Source organism: Dendrobates tinctorius, unplaced genomic scaffold (assembly GCF_039654945.1).
Source record: "Dendrobates tinctorius isolate UK_male_01 unplaced genomic scaffold, ASM3965494v1 ptg000055l, whole genome shotgun sequence".
Taxonomy (NCBI): Eukaryota; Metazoa; Chordata; class Amphibia; order Anura; family Dendrobatidae; genus Dendrobates; species Dendrobates tinctorius.
This window is the reverse complement of record NW_027361723.1, coordinates 6,542,745-6,561,572: the sequence shown is the minus strand read 5'-3', so window position 1 is coordinate 6,561,572 and position 18,828 is coordinate 6,542,745. Positions and strand designations below refer to the sequence as shown.

Below are 18,828 nucleotides of genomic sequence, written 5' to 3'. Positions count from 1 at the left end.
CTGGTTTTTGGCACAAGGTTAGAGGAGGTTGGGTTTTTATAAAGCTGAGAAATTTGTATCACTTGGCCTTTCCTTACGATGACAGTGAACAAGATATAAGCCTAACAGGCTAATTAAGGTCTGAAACCTTGGTCAAAGTTATCTGAGCACACAAATCTCCAAGGGTTCACAAACTTTTGTATCAACCTACATTCCTTTTTGTAATTTTTAAAATGGAAAAAAATAAAAATACATAAATTTTTGGCCTACAATACAAAGGAAATGTGTCATCTGTAACTTTAAGCCTTTCAAAGATCATTTCACCATCAACTTGTTTACCTGTTCACAATAACAGTAATTTTGACCAGGGGTGCTGAGACTTTTACATGCTACTATATGTGCAATTTCTAGGTAGCTGGGAAGAATCAAGGTTGGATATAATTGTACTTTTTCCCTTCTTTCCGGAACTACTCTACAATATTCCTTCTGTGAAGAATCATCTCATCATAAAGCAATAATGTCACAAAATTCTCTGACAACAGAGGGGTTCATAAAAACTGGAATTACCTGCTGTAAAAGGTCTCTCATTACAACAGCAAAGTCTGTTGTGGAAGAAGACACCAATTTCACCCGTAATATTATCTTCCCTGCAGAGAAAAAACACTATTAATATTATAACAGACTGTACAACAACAAATAACGTACAAGAATCTACAGCAATACTGCCCTCTACTGTAAGCTCAGGAATACAGCTAATATAATACTGCTCCATAGATAATATAATTACTATAATACTGCCCCTATGTACAAGAATATAACTACTATAATACTGCCCCCTATGTACAAGAATATAACTACTATAATACTGCCCCATGTACAAGAATATAACTACTATAATACTGCTCCTATGTACAAGAATATAACTACTATAATACTGCTCCTCTGTACAAGAATATAACTACTATAATACTGCCCCTATGTACAAGAATATAACTACTATAATACTGCCCCTATGTACAAGAATATAACTACTATAATACTGCCCCTATGTACAAGAATATAACTACTATAATACTGCTCCCTATGTACAAGAATATAACTACTATAATACTGCTCCCTATGTACAAGAATATAACTACTATAATACTGCCGCTATGTACAAGAATATAACTACTATAATACTGCTCCTATATACAAGAATATAACTACTATAATACTGCTCCTATGTACAAGAATATAACTACTATAATACTGCCCCTATATACAAGAATATAACTACTATAATACTGCTCCTATGTACAAGAATATAACTACTATAATACTGCCCCTATGTACAAAAATATAACTACTATAATACTGCTCCTATGTACAAGAATATAACTACTATAATACTGCCCCTATGTACAAGAATATAACTACTATAATACTGCCCCCTATGTACAAGAATATAACTACTATAATACTGCTCCTATGTACAAGAATATAACTACTATAATACTGCTCCCTATGTATAAGAATATAACTACTATAATACTGCTCCCTATGTACAAGAATATAACTACTATAATACTGCCGCTATGTACAAGAATATAACTACTATAATACTGCCCCTATGTACAAGAATATAACTATTATAATACTGCTCCTATATACAAGAATATAACTACTATAATACTGCTCCTATGTACAAGAATATAACTACTATAATACTGCCCCTATGTACAAGAATATAACTACTATAATACTGCTCCTATGTACAAGAATATAACTACTATAATACTGCCCCTATGTACAAGAATATAACTACTATAATACTGCCCCCTATGTACAAGAATATAGCTACTATAATACTGCCCCTATATCTAATACTTAAAGCTCAAAGTGTGTATGTGTGTGTGTGTATGTCCGGGATAGGCATCTGCACCGTCGCAGCTACAGCCACAAAATTTGGCACAGTCACACGCCTGGACCCCGAGAGCGTCCTAAGCTATGTTTTGAGGTGAAATTTTAACCCCGCGCGTTCCAATTCACCAAACAATTTTGCCCCTATCAACATTCTGGGGGAAAAAGTGTGTGCGCGTCAAGCCTCGCCCCTCATTATGATGTCACAATGGTTGCCATGGCGACGCTGATGTCATCACAGGTTGCAAGCCCTACCGCCGCTCATTATGATGTCATTATGGTTGACTATGGAATGGAGGATGTGTGATGGGTATATGGGCACCGGACTATGGGATGGAGGATAATTATAATTTTCTATAACTAACCACAGTTAGTTACTATGCCCGGGCAGCGCCGGGCTCTTCAGCTAGTACAAGAATATAACTACTATAATACTGCTCCCCTATGTGCAAGAATATAATTACTATAATACTGCCCCTATGTACAAGAATATAACTACTATAATACTGCCCCTATGTACAAGAATATAACTACTATAATACTGCCCCTATGTACAAGAATATAACTACTATAATACTGCTCCTATGTGCAAGAATATAACTACTATAATACTGTCCCCTATGTACAAGAATATAACTACTATAATACTGCCCCTATGTACAAGAATATAACTACTATAATACTGTCCCCTATGTACAAGAATATAACTACTATAATACTGCCCCTATGTGCAAGAATATAACTACTATAATACTGCCCCTATGTTCAAGAATATAACTACTATAATACTGCTCCCTATGTACAAGAATATAACTACTATAATACTGCCCCTATGTACAAGAATATAACTACTATAATACTGCTCCTATGTACAAGAATATAACTACTATAATACTGCCCCTATGTACCAGAATATAACTACTATAATACTGCTCCTATGTACAAGAATATAACTACTATAATACTGCCCCCTATGTACCAGAATATAACTACTATAATACTGCTCCTATGTACAAGAATATAACTACTATAATACTGCCCCCTATGTACAAGAATATAACTACTATAATACTGCCCCTATGTACAAGAATATAACTACTATAATACTGCTCCTATGTACAAGAATATAACTACTATAATACTGCCCCTATGTACAGGAATATAACTACTATAATACTGCCCCTATGTGCAAGAATATAACTACTATAATACTGCCCCTATGTGCAAGAATATAACTACTATAATACTGTCCCCTATGTACAAGAATATAACTACTATAATACTGCCCCTATGTACAAGAATATAACTACTATAATACTGCCCCTATGTACAAGAATATAACTACTATAATACTGCCCCTATGTACAAGAATATAACTACTATAATACTGCCCCTATGTACAAGAATATAACTACTATAATACTGCCCCTATGTACAAGAATATAACTACTATAATACTGCCCCTATGTACAAGAATATAACTACTATAATACTGCCCCTATGTACAAGAATATAACTACTATAATACTGCCCCCTATGTACAAGAATATAACTACTATAATACTGCTCCTATGTACAAGAATAAAACTACTATAATACTGCCTCTATATACAAGACTATTAACTACTATAATCCTGAATATTCCTTGTATATATGTAATATGTACTTGGCGATAATAAATTTGATTGATTGATTGATTGATTGAATTGCTAGTATTATAAAGCGTTTGTAATGAGTAATATATCACAGTGGACATATCAGAAACCATATCAGATATAAAAATGTCTGCTCACCTCCAGAGTTGCTCACTGTGATTTCTGGGTTAAAGGTGTATTCTGGTCTTGTATCTGTGATTTCAGAGCTTTGTTCTTCGGTGGTCTCCATGGTCGATGAAGAGTTGGCGTTTATTCTGGAATTTGCAGCTCTTTTTGGAGCTGGTGATTGTGGTATTACGATGTAGGGGATGGTTGTGTCCCGGATACCTGGAAATATTGTGGGAATCAGTTTAATTGGCATTCATGGTGCTGGAATAGTTGGCACAGGTGATGGTGTGTGGTCGGTCGTTCTAGGTGTTGGTTTTGTTGTTATTATCATCGTGTCAGTTTAAGTAGGTGTTGATGTGATTATTACTGCGGTAAATCAAATCGTATGGGGCCAGACATGGTAGAAAGTGATGGTACAGTTTTGTCAGCTGATGACATAGTGGCAGTAATAATAGAAGGTGGTGGTGTAGTAACATCAGTGGATGATATGTTGTCTTTAATGGTAGTAGGTGATGGTACAGTTACGACAACTGATGGTATGGCACCAGTCATGGTATAAGCTGGGGGTACAGTTATGTCAGTAGATGATCCTGGTAGATCAGGGAACTGCGGTAGATATAGTATATCTATACTTTAGCAAGGCATTTGATAAAGTATCTCATACTTTACTTGTTGAAAAAATGACCAAGTATGGGATTGAAAACACTACGGTTAGATGGATTCATAACTGGCTTAGTGATCGTACTGAAAGAGCAGTCATAAATGGTTCCACATTCAATTGGAAGAATGTTTCAAGTGGGGTAGCACAAGGCTCTGTCCTGGCCCCAGTGTTGTTCAACATTTTTATAAATGATCTAGATAAGGGAACTGAAGGTAAACTGATCAAATTTGCAGAAGATGCAAAGATAGGAGGGTTAGCTAATACTAGAGAAGAGAGAGAATTCAGAAGGATCTAGAGAAGCTGGAACAACGGGCAGCGACTAATAGAATGGTATTTAACAGAGAGAAATGCAAGATTCTACATCTGGGCAAGAAAAATTAAAATTACAACTAAGCAACAGCACATGTGAAATATACTTGGGTATATTAATAGATCACAGACTGCACATGAGTCAACAGTGTGATGCAGCAGCAAAAAAGGCAAATGCAATTCTAGGATGAACTAAGAGAAGCTTAGAGACTGGATCACGTGAAGTCATTATCCCCTCTACTCCTCCTTAGTCAGGCCTCAACTGAAATACTATGTCCAGTTTTGGGCGCCACATTTTAAAAAGATATTGAAAAACTGGAGCAAGTTCAGAGAAGAGCGACAAGGATGGTGAGCGGACTACAAAGTATGTCCTATGAGGAATGGTTAAAGGATCTTGGAATGTTTAGTTTGTGAAAAAAGATTGAGAGGAGATTTAATAGCTGTCTACAGATATGTGAAGGGATGTCACAGTATAGAGGAATCATTATTATTCTCATTTGCACATGGAAGAATGAGAAGCAATGGAATGAAACTGAAAGGGAGAAGATACAGATTAGATTTTAGAAAAAAACTTTTTGACAGTGAGGGCGATTAATGAGGGGAACAGGCGGCCACGAGAGGTGGTGAGTTTAAGTCTTCATACAGAGGCTGGACAGACATCTGTCTGAGGTGGTTTAGTGACTCCTGCATTGAGCAGGGGATTGGACATGATGACGCCGCAGGTCACTTCCAACTATAACATTCTAGCATTCTATGATATTGAGCCAGTCATGATAGAAGGTGGCGGTACAGCTATGTCAGTAGATGATATGGTGCCAGTCATGACATAAAGTGGTGGTTCAATAGCAGTTTATTGCGGTGAGGTTTTTGCCACACTAAAATGTATGTGATGAGTTGTTATATCTGGTGGCATATTGGTTGCCACTTTGTTGATGTAGCTGGTGATATGATAGGATTCATATTTGGAGGCTTTGCTCACAATGTCATAGGTGATGTAGTGGTGGGTGTCATTGGTGCCCTGGACAAAGTTATTGGTATTCGTGTACCAATAACTGAGTCCAGTGTTTTTTGGTGACTAATTTTGTCTTAACCCTAAATGTTGGGTATCAGCATGAATGTAATTGGTGGCAGTCACAGATGAAAATGCAGATCAGATATAGTAGCTAATGTAGTAGCAGCAGACATACCAGTAGGCATTGGTGCAGATTTTGTCTCTGGAGACCAGGAACCAGTCGCAGTAAATGTTTTTCCACTACTCATTATAGCTGGTAACATAGTACCAGGGTTATTAGAGTTCAATAATAGAGATGTTTTTGTCATTGTCATAGATGGTGGCTTTGGGTCGGAGACTTTAGACTTCAAGGGCAAAATTGTTTGGGGTGTTTTATCAGGTATCAGCGTGGTATTTGTAGTATCCTCTTTTGAGGTTGTCAGCATATCGTTTGTTGGCCATGTTGGCTCTTGCATTGTTCTGGCAGTGGTAATACACCTCACCTGTGCAGACATGGAGGATGATGATGGTATACTTGTGGTTGAAATAAATGATGAGCTCATTTGTTCAGGTGTTTCTTGATGGCTGTGAGTATATACAGCAGTGTTCGCTACATCGATTATGTTTTTCGTAAATACAGATTGAATACTGGTGATCTCTTTTGTGGTTGATGGGATTATGGTGCCAGAAGGTCTTGTTGATCCCTGATCTGTGGTAAATCCTGGCAGTGTTCTGTTGGCTTTTGACTTTGAAGTAGGTAATGACAGGGAACTTATAGGTTGAGGGCTATGATAATATTCAGTAGTGTCCGCTACATCGATGATGTTTTTTGTGAAACTAGGTTGGATACTGGTGACTCCTTTTGTAGTTGATGGGATAATGGTGTCAGAAGGCCTTATTGATCCATGTTCTGGGGTAAATCCTGGCAGTGCTGTGTTAGCTTGTGAATTTGAAGTCGGTGATGTCAGAAAACTTATTGGTTGAGGACTGTGTTTATATACAGTAGTGTCTGCTACATCGATGATGTTTTTTGTGAAACTAGGTTGAATACTGGTGAATCCTTTTGTACTTGATGGGATAACGGTGTCAGAAGGCCTGATTGATCCTTGATCTGTGGTAAATCCTGGCAGTGCTGTTTTGGCTTGTGTAGTTGTTGACAAAGAGCTTATTAGTTGAGAGGTTTCTTGATAACTGTGTGTATATAGAGTGGTTTGCTGTACATCGATGATGTTTTTCGTCAGCTCATGTGGAATATTGGTGTTCCTTGTTGTAGTTGATGGGATTATGCTGCTTGTAACCACAGATGTCTTAAACTCCATCTCCTGATCCATAGGTTGCAATGTAATATCATCATGTGACTTTGGTGTTGGGACTAAGGCATCGTTTCTTCCTATAGGCTTCATAAGTGGTACATCCGTGGAAGGTTTTTTCTCTGTACGTTTAATTGGTGATGGATCAAATATTTTGACCAGAAAGGCAGTTGAATTCATCACCTTGTTCTGGTGGGTTGTGGTGTCAGAAGGAAATGTAGCATTGGTCAGGGAAACAAGAAGGTCTGCTGGTCCTGCGCTGATGTTACTAATTTCTGGTGGCTTAGTGTTAGTCTCACTGCCAATAAAGGCTCCATCATGAAATAATGCTCCTGTTGAGGCTAAATAAGCAATAAAATGGATGAGAATTAGATGAATCACTATTACTGACTTTTTTGGGCTTTATGGACCTATAAGTCGATTTTACAATGTACTCAAGCAAAAAAGGAAGCACAATGTAGCACCATAGCATGCAAACATGAAATATGAAAAATGAATTGCATTACTGCATTGGAAATATGAAAAATTGAGAAAGCTTAGCGCATAAAATGGCCTATTTATGTATACCGGTAAGCCACGTTAAGGTGTTTCTCGTTTTCCAGGACCGTAACCTAATGCCAATCCTCACTTGGACTAAAGTCTTCATCTGTATGGGAACCTACAGTATGTAAATGTTCTCCTTAGACTGAAATCTATATATCTGTGGAGGGGTGGTGGCCCTGCTGTGATTAAAACCATCTGCGGCTAAGATGTGGAGTGCTCAGTCAGAAGGTTAATGAATACAAATTTCAAAAAACTGACCGTCACATCCAAGCATAAACTAAGTGTGAACAGGTTCTTAACCTAGAGTCACCAACTCATATACACTCAAACAAAAAAGGAAGCACTCTGTAGCGCCATAGCATGCAAACATGAAATATAAGTGAGGATTGGCATTAGGTTAGGTCCTGGAACACGATAAACGCCTTAATGTGGCTTCCAGGTACACATAAATTGACCATTTAATGCGCTAAGCATTCTCATATTTCCAATGCAGTGATGCAATTCATTTTTCATATTTCTTGTTTGCATACTATGGCGCTACAGTGTGCTTCCTTTTTTGTTTGAGTGTATATGAGTTGGTGACTCTAGGTTAAGCATCTGTTCACACTTAGTTTATGCTTGGATGTGACGGTCAGTTTTTGGAAATTTGATTTTACAATGTAAACCTATGGAGCACCAGAACGAGGAGCAGAACGAGGCTCCATAGAGCGGTGACGTAACCCAGATGAGGAGTGGAATCAAACTGGATATCAGAGAAGATGGTGGTAGGTGAGCACATTAACACACTGACACTGCACTACATACAAGTATACATAGAGTAAGAAAAAGTTATTTGGAGTGTCTTTTTAACTACTTGCAGACCGCCCACTTAGTTAAAATGTTTGACCGGTCCACATGTTACTCGGTAGTGACTTTCTAAAATGTCATAGCAGAGTCAACAGGAGTGGGGAGCTCCCGGCAGACAAACGCCCCAGAAAAAAGACAGATGGTTTATTACTGTCTCTGCCTTCCTTATGGCAGTTATAGTATATATAGTTTTGAACAAGATCTGTGTAAACGATATGAAAAGTGCTAACAGCGCTCAATCCCCCAGGTGCTAAGAGGGAGCAGGAGCTTCTGTGCACTCACAGACCCCGACCACCTCTGCTGTATAACAAGGAGGCTGGATTTGGCGTGTAACTGGAGATGATATGCAAGAAGTATTTAATTGTTGGACCCACAGCGGTCAGCATCTTATCCCCGATTCTTTGGTTTTCTTTTAGCAATAGTCCTTTAATTGTATTTAACTGCTGTGTGGGATTAAAGAGAAACAGTCATATATAGATCCAAAAATATAAAACATCATAGAGCAATTAAAAAATACAAAAAAGCTTAAAATTCTCCATCAGAAGTCAGAATGAGCTCACTGAGCGCACAGCCAGAAAGAGCTCACTGAGCGCACAGCCAGAATGAACTCACTGAGCGTACAGCCAAAATGGAACTCACTGAGTGCACAGCCAGAATGAGCTCACTGAGCGCACAGCCAGAATGAGCCCACTGAGCGCACAGCCAGAATGAACTCACTGAGAGTACAGCCAGAATGAGCTCACTGAGCGCACAGCCAGAATGAACTCACTGAGTGCACAGCCAGAATGAGCTCACTGAGCGCACAGCCAGAATGAGCCCACTGAGCGCACAGCCAGAATGAACTCACTGAGAGTACAGCCAGAATGAGCTCACTGAGCGCACAGCCAGAAAGAGCTCACTGAGCGCACAGCCAGAATGAACTCACTGAGAGTACAGCCAGAATAAGCTCACTGAGCGCACAGCCAGAATGAACTCACTGAGAGTACAGCCAGAAAGAGCTCACTGAGCGCACAGCCAGAATGAACTCACTGAGAGTACAGCCAGAATGAGCTCACTGAGCGCACAGCCAGAATGAGCTCACTGAGCACACAGCCAGAATGAGCCCACTGAGCGCACAGTCAGAATGGAACTCACTGAGCGCAGTCAGAATAAGCCCACTGAGCACATAGTCAGAATGAGCTCACTGCGCGCACAGCCATAATGAGCTCACTGAGTGCAGTCAGAATGAGCTCACTGAGTGCACAGTCAGAATGAGCTCACTGAGTGCACAGTCAGAATGAGCTCACTGAGTGCACAGTCAGAATGAGCTCACTGAGTGCACAGTCAGAATGAGCTCACTGAGCACACAGCCAGAATGAGCCCACTGAGCGCACAGCCAGAATGAGCCAACTGAGCGCACAGTCAGAATGGAACTCACTGAGCGCAGTCAGGATAAGCCCACTGAGCACACAGTCAGAATGAGCCCACTGAGCACACAGCCAGAATGAGCCAACTGAGCGCACAGTCAGAATGGAACTCACTGAGCGCAGTCAGGATAAGCCCACTGAGCACACAGTCAGAATGAGCTCACTGCGCGCACAGTCAGAATGAGCTCACTGAGCGCACAGCCAGAATGGAACTCACTGAGCGCAGTCAGAATGACCTAACTGAGCACACAGTCAGAATGAGCTCACTGCGCGCACAGCCAGAATGAGCTCACTGAGTGCACAGCCAGAATGGAACTCACTGAGCGCAGTCAGAAAGAGCCCATTGAGTGCACAGCCAGAATGAGCTCAGAGTGCACAGTCAGAATGAGCTCACTGTGCGCACAGCCAGAATGGAACTCACTGAGCGCACAGCCAGAATAGAACTCACTGAGCGCACAGTCAGAATGAGCTCACTGAGCGCACAGCCAGAATAGAACTCACTGAGCGCACAGACAGAATGAGCTCACTGCGTGCACAGCCAGAATGACCTCACTGAGCGCACAGCCAGAATGGAACTCACTGAGTGCACAGCCAGAATGAGCTCACTGAGCGCACAGTCAGAATGAGCTCACTGCGTGCACAGCCAGAATGACCTCACTGAGCGCACAGCCAGAATGGAACTCACTGAGCGCACAGCCAGAATGAGCTCACTGAGCGTACAGCCAGAATGAGCCCACTGAGCGCACAGCCAGAATGAGCTCACTGAGCACACAGCCAGAATGAGCTTACTGAGCACACAGCCAGAATGAGCCAACTGAGCGCACAACCAGAATGAGCTCACTGCGCGCACAGCCAGAATGAGCCCAGAGCGCACAGTCAGAATGAGCTCACTGAGCGCACAGCCAGAATGAGCTCACTGTGCACACAGCCAGAATGGAACTCACTGAGCGCACAGTCAGAATGAGCCCACTGAGCGCACAGTCAGAATGAGCTCACTGCGCGCACAGCCAGAATGGAACTCACTGAGCGCATAGTCAGAATGAGCTCACTGAGCGCCCAGTCAGAATGAGCTCACTGCGCGCACAGCCAGAATGGAACTCACTGAGTGCATAGTCAGAATGAGCTCACTGAGTGCACAGCCAGAATGAGCTCACTGAGCGCACAGCCAGAATGAGCCCACTGACCGCACAGTCACAATGAGCTCACTGCGCGCACAGGCAGAATGAGCTCACTGAGTGCACAGCCAGAATGAGCTCACTGAGCGCACAGCCAGAATGAGCCCACTGAGCGCACAGTCACAATGAGCTCACTGCGCGCACAGCCAGAATGAGCTCACTGAGCACACAGCCTGAATAAGCTCACTGCGTGCACAGCCAGAATGAAATCACTGAGCGCATAGTCAGAATGAGCTCACTGAGCACACAGCCAGAATGAAATCACTGAGCGCATAGTCAGAATGAGCTCACTGCATGCACAGCCAGAATGAGCTCACTGCGCGCACAGCCAGAATGAGCTCACTGAGCGCACAGCCAGAATGAGCTCACTGAGTGCACAGCCAGAATGAGCGCACTGAGTGCACAGTCAGAATGAGCTCACTGCGCGCACAGCCAGAAAGAGCTCACTGCGCGCACAGCCAGAATGGAACTCACTGAGCGCATAGTCAGAATGAGCTCACTGCACGCACAGCCAGAATGAGCTCACTGCGTGCACAGCCAGAATGAGCTCACTGAGCGCACAGCCAGAATGGAACTCACTGAGCGCATAGTCAGAATGAGCTCACTGCACGCAGAGCCAGAATGAGCTCACTGCGCGCACAGCCAGAATGGAACTCACTGAGCGCATAGTCAGAATGAGCTCACTGCACGCACAGCCAGAATGAGCTCACTGCGTGCACAGCCAGAATGAGCTCACTGAGCGCACAGCCAGAATGGAACTCACTGAGCGCATAGTCAGAATGAGCTCACTGCATGCACAGCCAGAATGAGCTCACTGAGCGCACAGCCAGAATGAGCTCACTGAGCGCACAGCCAGAATGGAACTCACTGAGCGCATAGTCAGAATGAGCTCACTGCACGCACAGCCAGAATGGAACTCACTGAGCGCATAGTCAGAATGAGCTCACTGCATGCACAGCCAGAATGAGCTCACTGAGCGCACAGCCAGAATGAGCTCACTGAGCGCACAGCCAGAATGGAACTCACTGAGCGCATAGTCAGAATGAGCTCACTGCACGCACAGCCAGAATGAGCTCACTGCATGCACAGCCAGAATGAGCTCACTGAGCGCACAGCCAGAATGGAACTCACTGAGCGCATAGTCAGAATGAGCTCACTGCACGCACAGCCAGAATGAGCTCACTGCGCGCACAGCCAGAATGAACTCACTGCGCGCACAGCCAAAATGAGCTCACTGCGCGCACAGCCAGAATGGAACTCACTGAGCGCATAGTCAGAATGAGCTCACTGCACGCACAGCCAGAATGAGCTCACAGCGCGCACAGCCAGAATGAACTCACTGCGCGCACAGCCAGAATGAGCTCACTGCGCGCACAGCCAGAATGGAACTCACTGAGCGCATAGTCAGAATGAGCTCACTGCACGCACAGCCAGAATGAGCTCACTGCGCGCACAGCCAGAATGGAACTCACTGAGCGCATAGTCAGAATGAGCTCACTGCACGCACAGCCAGAATGAGCTCACTGCGCGCACAGCCAGAATGAGCTCACTGAGCGCACAGCCAGAATGGAACTCACTGTGCGGACAGTCAGAATGAGCTCACTGCACGCACAGCCAGAATGAGCTCACTGAGCGCACAGCCAGAATAAGCTCACTGAGCGCACAGCCAGAATGGAACTCACTGAGCGCATAGTCAGAATGAGCTCACTGCACGCAGAGCCAGAATGAGCTCACTGCGCGCACAGCCAGAATGGAACTCACTGAGCGCATAGTCAGAATGAGCTCACTGCGCGCACAGCCAGAATGAGCTCACTGCGTGCACAGCCAGAATGAGCTCACTGAGCGCACAGCCAGAATGGAACTCACTGAGCGCATAGTCAGAATGAGCTCACTGCATGCACAGCCAGAATGAGCTCACTGAGCGCACAGCCAGAATGAGCTCACTGAGCGCACAGCCAGAATGGAACTCACTGAGCGCATAGTCAGAATGAGCTCACTGCACGCACAGCCAGAATGGAACTCACTGAGCGCATAGTCAGAATGAGCTCACTGAGTGCACAGTCAGAATGAGCTCACTGAGTGCACAGTCAGAATGAGCTCACTGAGCACACAGCCAGAATGAGCCCACTGAGCGCACAGCCAGAATGAGCCAACTGAGCGCACAGTCAGAATGGAACTCACTGAGCGCAGTCAGGATAAGCCCACTGAGCACACAGTCAGAATGAGCCCACTGAGCACACAGCCAGAATGAGCCAACTGAGCGCACAGTCAGAATGGAACTCACTGAGCGCAGTCAGGATAAGCCCACTGAGCACACAGTCAGAATGAGCTCACTGCGCGCACAGTCAGAATGAGCTCACTGAGCGCACAGCCAGAATGGAACTCACTGAGCGCAGTCAGAATGACCTAACTGAGCACACAGTCAGAATGAGCTCACTGCGCGCACAGCCAGAATGAGCTCACTGAGTGCACAGCCAGAATGGAACTCACTGAGCGCAGTCAGAAAGAGCCCATTGAGTGCACAGCCAGAATGAGCTCAGAGTGCACAGTCAGAATGAGCTCACTGTGCGCACAGCCAGAATGGAACTCACTGAGCGCACAGCCAGAATAGAACTCACTGAGCGCACAGTCAGAATGAGCTCACTGAGCGCACAGCCAGAATAGAACTCACTGAGCGCACAGACAGAATGAGCTCACTGCGTGCACAGCCAGAATGACCTCACTGAGCGCACAGCCAGAATGGAACTCACTGAGTGCACAGCCAGAATGAGCTCACTGAGCGCACAGTCAGAATGAGCTCACTGCGTGCACAGCCAGAATGACCTCACTGAGCGCACAGCCAGAATGGAACTCACTGAGCGCACAGCCAGAATGAGCTCACTGAGCGTACAGCCAGAATGAGCCCACTGAGCGCACAGCCAGAATGAGCTCACTGAGCACACAGCCAGAATGAGCTTACTGAGCACACAGCCAGAATGAGCCAACTGAGCGCACAACCAGAATGAGCTCACTGCGCGCACAGCCAGAATGAGCCCAGAGCGCACAGTCAGAATGAGCTCACTGAGCGCACAGCCAGAATGAGCTCACTGTGCACACAGCCAGAATGGAACTCACTGAGCGCACAGTCAGAATGAGCCCACTGAGCGCACAGTCAGAATGAGCTCACTGCGCGCACAGCCAGAATGGAACTCACTGAGCGCATAGTCAGAATGAGCTCACTGAGCGCCCAGTCAGAATGAGCTCACTGCGCGCACAGCCAGAATGGAACTCACTGAGTGCATAGTCAGAATGAGCTCACTGAGTGCACAGCCAGAATGAGCTCACTGAGCGCACAGCCAGAATGAGCCCACTGACCGCACAGTCACAATGAGCTCACTGCGCGCACAGGCAGAATGAGCTCACTGAGTGCACAGCCAGAATGAGCTCACTGAGCGCACAGCCAGAATGAGCCCACTGAGCGCACAGTCACAATGAGCTCACTGCGCGCACAGCCAGAATGAGCTCACTGAGCACACAGCCTGAATAAGCTCACTGCGTGCACAGCCAGAATGAAATCACTGAGCGCATAGTCAGAATGAGCTCACTGAGCACACAGCCAGAATGAAATCACTGAGCGCATAGTCAGAATGAGCTCACTGCATGCACAGCCAGAATGAGCTCACTGCGCGCACAGCCAGAATGAGCTCACTGAGCGCACAGCCAGAATGAGCTCACTGAGTGCACAGCCAGAATGAGCGCACTGAGTGCACAGTCAGAATGAGCTCACTGCGCGCACAGCCAGAAAGAGCTCACTGCGCGCACAGCCAGAATGGAACTCACTGAGCGCATAGTCAGAATGAGCTCACTGCACGCACAGCCAGAATGAGCTCACTGCGTGCACAGCCAGAATGAGCTCACTGAGCGCACAGCCAGAATGGAACTCACTGAGCGCATAGTCAGAATGAGCTCACTGCACGCAGAGCCAGAATGAGCTCACTGCGCGCACAGCCAGAATGGAACTCACTGAGCGCATAGTCAGAATGAGCTCACTGCACGCACAGCCAGAATGAGCTCACTGCGTGCACAGCCAGAATGAGCTCACTGAGCGCACAGCCAGAATGGAACTCACTGAGCGCATAGTCAGAATGAGCTCACTGCATGCACAGCCAGAATGAGCTCACTGAGCGCACAGCCAGAATGAGCTCACTGAGCGCACAGCCAGAATGGAACTCACTGAGCGCATAGTCAGAATGAGCTCACTGCACGCACAGCCAGAATGGAACTCACTGAGCGCATAGTCAGAATGAGCTCACTGCATGCACAGCCAGAATGAGCTCACTGAGCGCACAGCCAGAATGAGCTCACTGAGCGCACAGCCAGAATGGAACTCACTGAGCGCATAGTCAGAATGAGCTCACTGCACGCACAGCCAGAATGAGCTCACTGCATGCACAGCCAGAATGAGCTCACTGAGCGCACAGCCAGAATGAAACTCACTGAGCGCATAGTCAGAATGAGCTCACTGCACGCACAGCCAGAATGAGCTCACTGCGCGCACAGCCAGAATGAACTCACTGCGCGCACAGCCAAAATGAGCTCACTGCGCGCACAGCCAGAATGGAACTCACTGAGCGCATAGTCAGAATGAGCTCACTGCACGCACAGCCAGAATGAGCTCACAGCGCGCACAGCCAGAATGAACTCACTGCGCGCACAGCCAGAATGAGCTCACTGCGCGCACAGCCAGAATGGAACTCACTGAGCGCATAGTCAGAATGAGCTCACTGCACGCACAGCCAGAATGAGCTCACTGCGCGCACAGCCAGAATGGAACTCACTGAGCGCATAGTCAGAATGAGCTCACTGCACGCACAGCCAGAATGAGCTCACTGCGCGCACAGCCAGAATGAGCTCACTGAGCGCACAGCCAGAATGGAACTCACTGTGCGGACAGTCAGAATGAGCTCACTGCACGCACAGCCAGAATGAGCTCACTGAGCGCACAGCCAGAATAAGCTCACTGAGCGCACAGCCAGAATGGAACTCACTGAGCGCATAGTCAGAATGAGCTCACTGCACGCAGAGCCAGAATGAGCTCACTGCGCGCACAGCCAGAATGGAACTCACTGAGCGCATAGTCAGAATGAGCTCACTGCGCGCACAGCCAGAATGAGCTCACTGCGTGCACAGCCAGAATGAGCTCACTGAGCGCACAGCCAGAATGGAACTCACTGAGCGCATAGTCAGAATGAGCTCACTGCATGCACAGCCAGAATGAGCTCACTGAGCGCACAGCCAGAATGAGCTCACTGAGCGCACAGCCAGAATGGAACTCACTGAGCGCATAGTCAGAATGAGCTCACTGCACGCACAGCCAGAATGGAACTCACTGAGCGCATAGTCAGAATGAGCTCACTGCACGCACAGCCAGAATGGAACTCACTGAGCGCATAGTCAGAATGAGCTCACTGCATGCACAGCCAGAATGAGCTCACTGAGCGCACAGCCAGAATGAGCTCACTGAGCGCACAGCCAGAATGGAACTCACTGAGCGCATAGTCAGAATGAGCTCACTGCACGCACAGCCAGAATGAGCTCACTGCATGCACAGCCAGAATGAGCTCACTGAGCGCACAGCCAGAATGGAACTCACTGAGCGCATAGTCAGAATGAGCTCACTGCACGCACAGCCAGAATGAGCTCACTGCGCGCACAGCCAGAATGAACTCACTGCGCGCACAGCCAAAATGAGCTCACTGCGCGCACAGCCAGAATGGAACTCACTGAGCGCATAGTCAGAATGAGCTCACTGCACGCACAGCCAGAATGAGCTCACAGCGCGCACAGCCAGAATGAACTCACTGCGCGCACAGCCAGAATGAGCTCACTGCGCGCACAGCCAGAATGGAACTCACTGAGCGCATAGTCAGAATGAGCTCACTGCACGCACAGCCAGAATGAGCTCACTGATCGCACAGCCAGAATGAGCTCACTGCGTGCACAGCCAGAATGAGCTCACTGCGCGCACAGCCAGAATGGAACTCACTGAGCGCATAGTCAGAATGAGCTCACTGCACGCACAGCCAGAATGAGCTCACTGCGCGCACAGCCAGAATGAGCTCACTGAGCGCACAGCCAGAATGGAACTCACTGAGCGCATAGTCAGAATGAGCTCACTGCACGCACAGCCAGAATGAGCTCACTGCGCGCACAGCCAGAATGAGCTCACTGAGCGCACAGCCAGAATGGAACTCACTGAGCGGACAGTCAGAATGAGCTCACTGCACGCACAGCCAGAATGAGCTCACTGAGCGCACAGCCAGAATAAGCTCACTGAGCGCACAGCCAGAATGGAACTCACTGAGCGCATAGTCAGAATGAGCTCACTGCACGCACAGCCAGAATGAGCTCACTGCGTGCACAGCCAGAATGAGCTCACTGAGCGCACAGCCAGAATGGAACTCACTGAGCGCATAGTCAGAATGAGCTCACTGCACGCACAGCCAGAATGAGCTCACTGCGCGCACAGCCAGAATGAACTCACTGCGCGCACAGCCAAAATGAGCTCACTGCGCGCACAGCCAGAATGGAACTCACTGAGCGCATAGTCAGAATGAGCTCACTGCACGCACAGCCAGAATGAGCTCACTGATCGCACAGCCAGAATGAGCTCACTGCGTGCACAGCCAGAATGAGCTCACTGCGCGCACAGCCAGAATGAGCTCACTGCGCGCACAGCCAGAATGGAACTCACTGAGCGCATAGTCAGAATGAGCTCACTGCACGCACAGCCAGAATGAGCTCACTGCGCGCACAGCCAGAATGAGCTCACTGAGCGCACAGCCAGAATGGAACTCACTGAGCGGACAGTCAGAATGAGCCCACTTAGCGCACAGCCAGAATGAGCTCACTGCACGCACAGCCAAAATGAGCTCACTGAGCGCACAGCCAGAATGGAACTCACTGAGCGGACAGTCAGAATGAGCTCACTGCACGCACAGCCAGAATGAGCTCACTGAGCGCACAGCCAGAATGGAACTCACTGAGCGGACAGTCAGAATGAGCCCACTTAGCGCACAGCCAGAATGAGCTCACTGCGCGCACAGCCAGAATGAGCTCACTGAGCGCACAGCCAGAATGGAACTCACTGAGCGGACAGTCAGAATGAGCTCACTGCACGCACAGCCAGAATGAGCTCACTGAGCGCACAGCCAGAATAAGCTCACTGAGCGCACAGCCAGAATGGAACTCACTGAGTGCATAGTCAGAATGAGCTCACTGCACGCACAGCCAGAATGAGCTCACTGCGTGCACAGCCAGAATGAGCTCACTGAGCGCACAGCCAGAATGGAACTCACTGAGCGCATAGTCAGAATGAGCTCACTGCACGCACAGCCAGAATGAGCTCACTGCGCGCACAGCCAGAATGAACTCACTGCGCGCACAGCCAAAATGAGCTCACTGCGCGCACAGCCAGAATGGAACTCACTGAGCGCATAGTCAGAATGAGCTCACTGCACGCACAGCCAGAATGAGCTCACTGATCGCACAGCCAGAATGAGCTCACTGCGTGCACAGCCAGAATGAGCTCACTGCGCGCACAGCCAGAATGGAACTCACTGAGCGCATAGTCAGAATGAGCTCACTGCACGCACAGCCAGAATGAGCTCACTGCGCGCACAGCCAGAATGAGCTCACTGAGCGCACAGCCAGAATGGAACTCACTGAGCGGACAGTCAGAATGAGCCCACTTAGCGCACAGCCAGAATGAGCTCACTGCACGCACAGCCAAAATGAGCTCACTGCGCGCACAGCCAGAATGAGCTCACTGAGTGGACAGTCAGAATGAGCTCACTTAGCGCACAGCCAGAATGTGCTCACTGCACGCACAGCCAAAATTAGCTCACTGAGCGCACAGTCAGAATGAGCTCACTGAGTGCACAGCCAGAATGAGCTCACTGAGC

General features: G+C 46.9%; 1 protein-coding gene across 1 annotated transcript in view; it reads right to left on the bottom strand.

Annotated features, from left to right (window-relative positions):
• LOC141091679 (uncharacterized) overlaps positions 1-18,828 on the bottom strand; it is a 32,398-nt gene that overhangs the window by 7,635 nt on the left and 5,935 nt on the right. The window contains exons 2-4 of the mRNA XM_073577374.1: positions 5,802-7,256; positions 3,675-3,863; positions 547-626 (exon numbers count right to left, since the gene is read on the bottom strand). Coding sequence (XP_073433475.1) covers positions 547-626; positions 3,675-3,863; positions 5,802-7,256 — 1,724 coding nt within the window. The remainder of the gene's footprint in view (positions 1-546; positions 627-3,674; positions 3,864-5,801; positions 7,257-18,828) is intronic.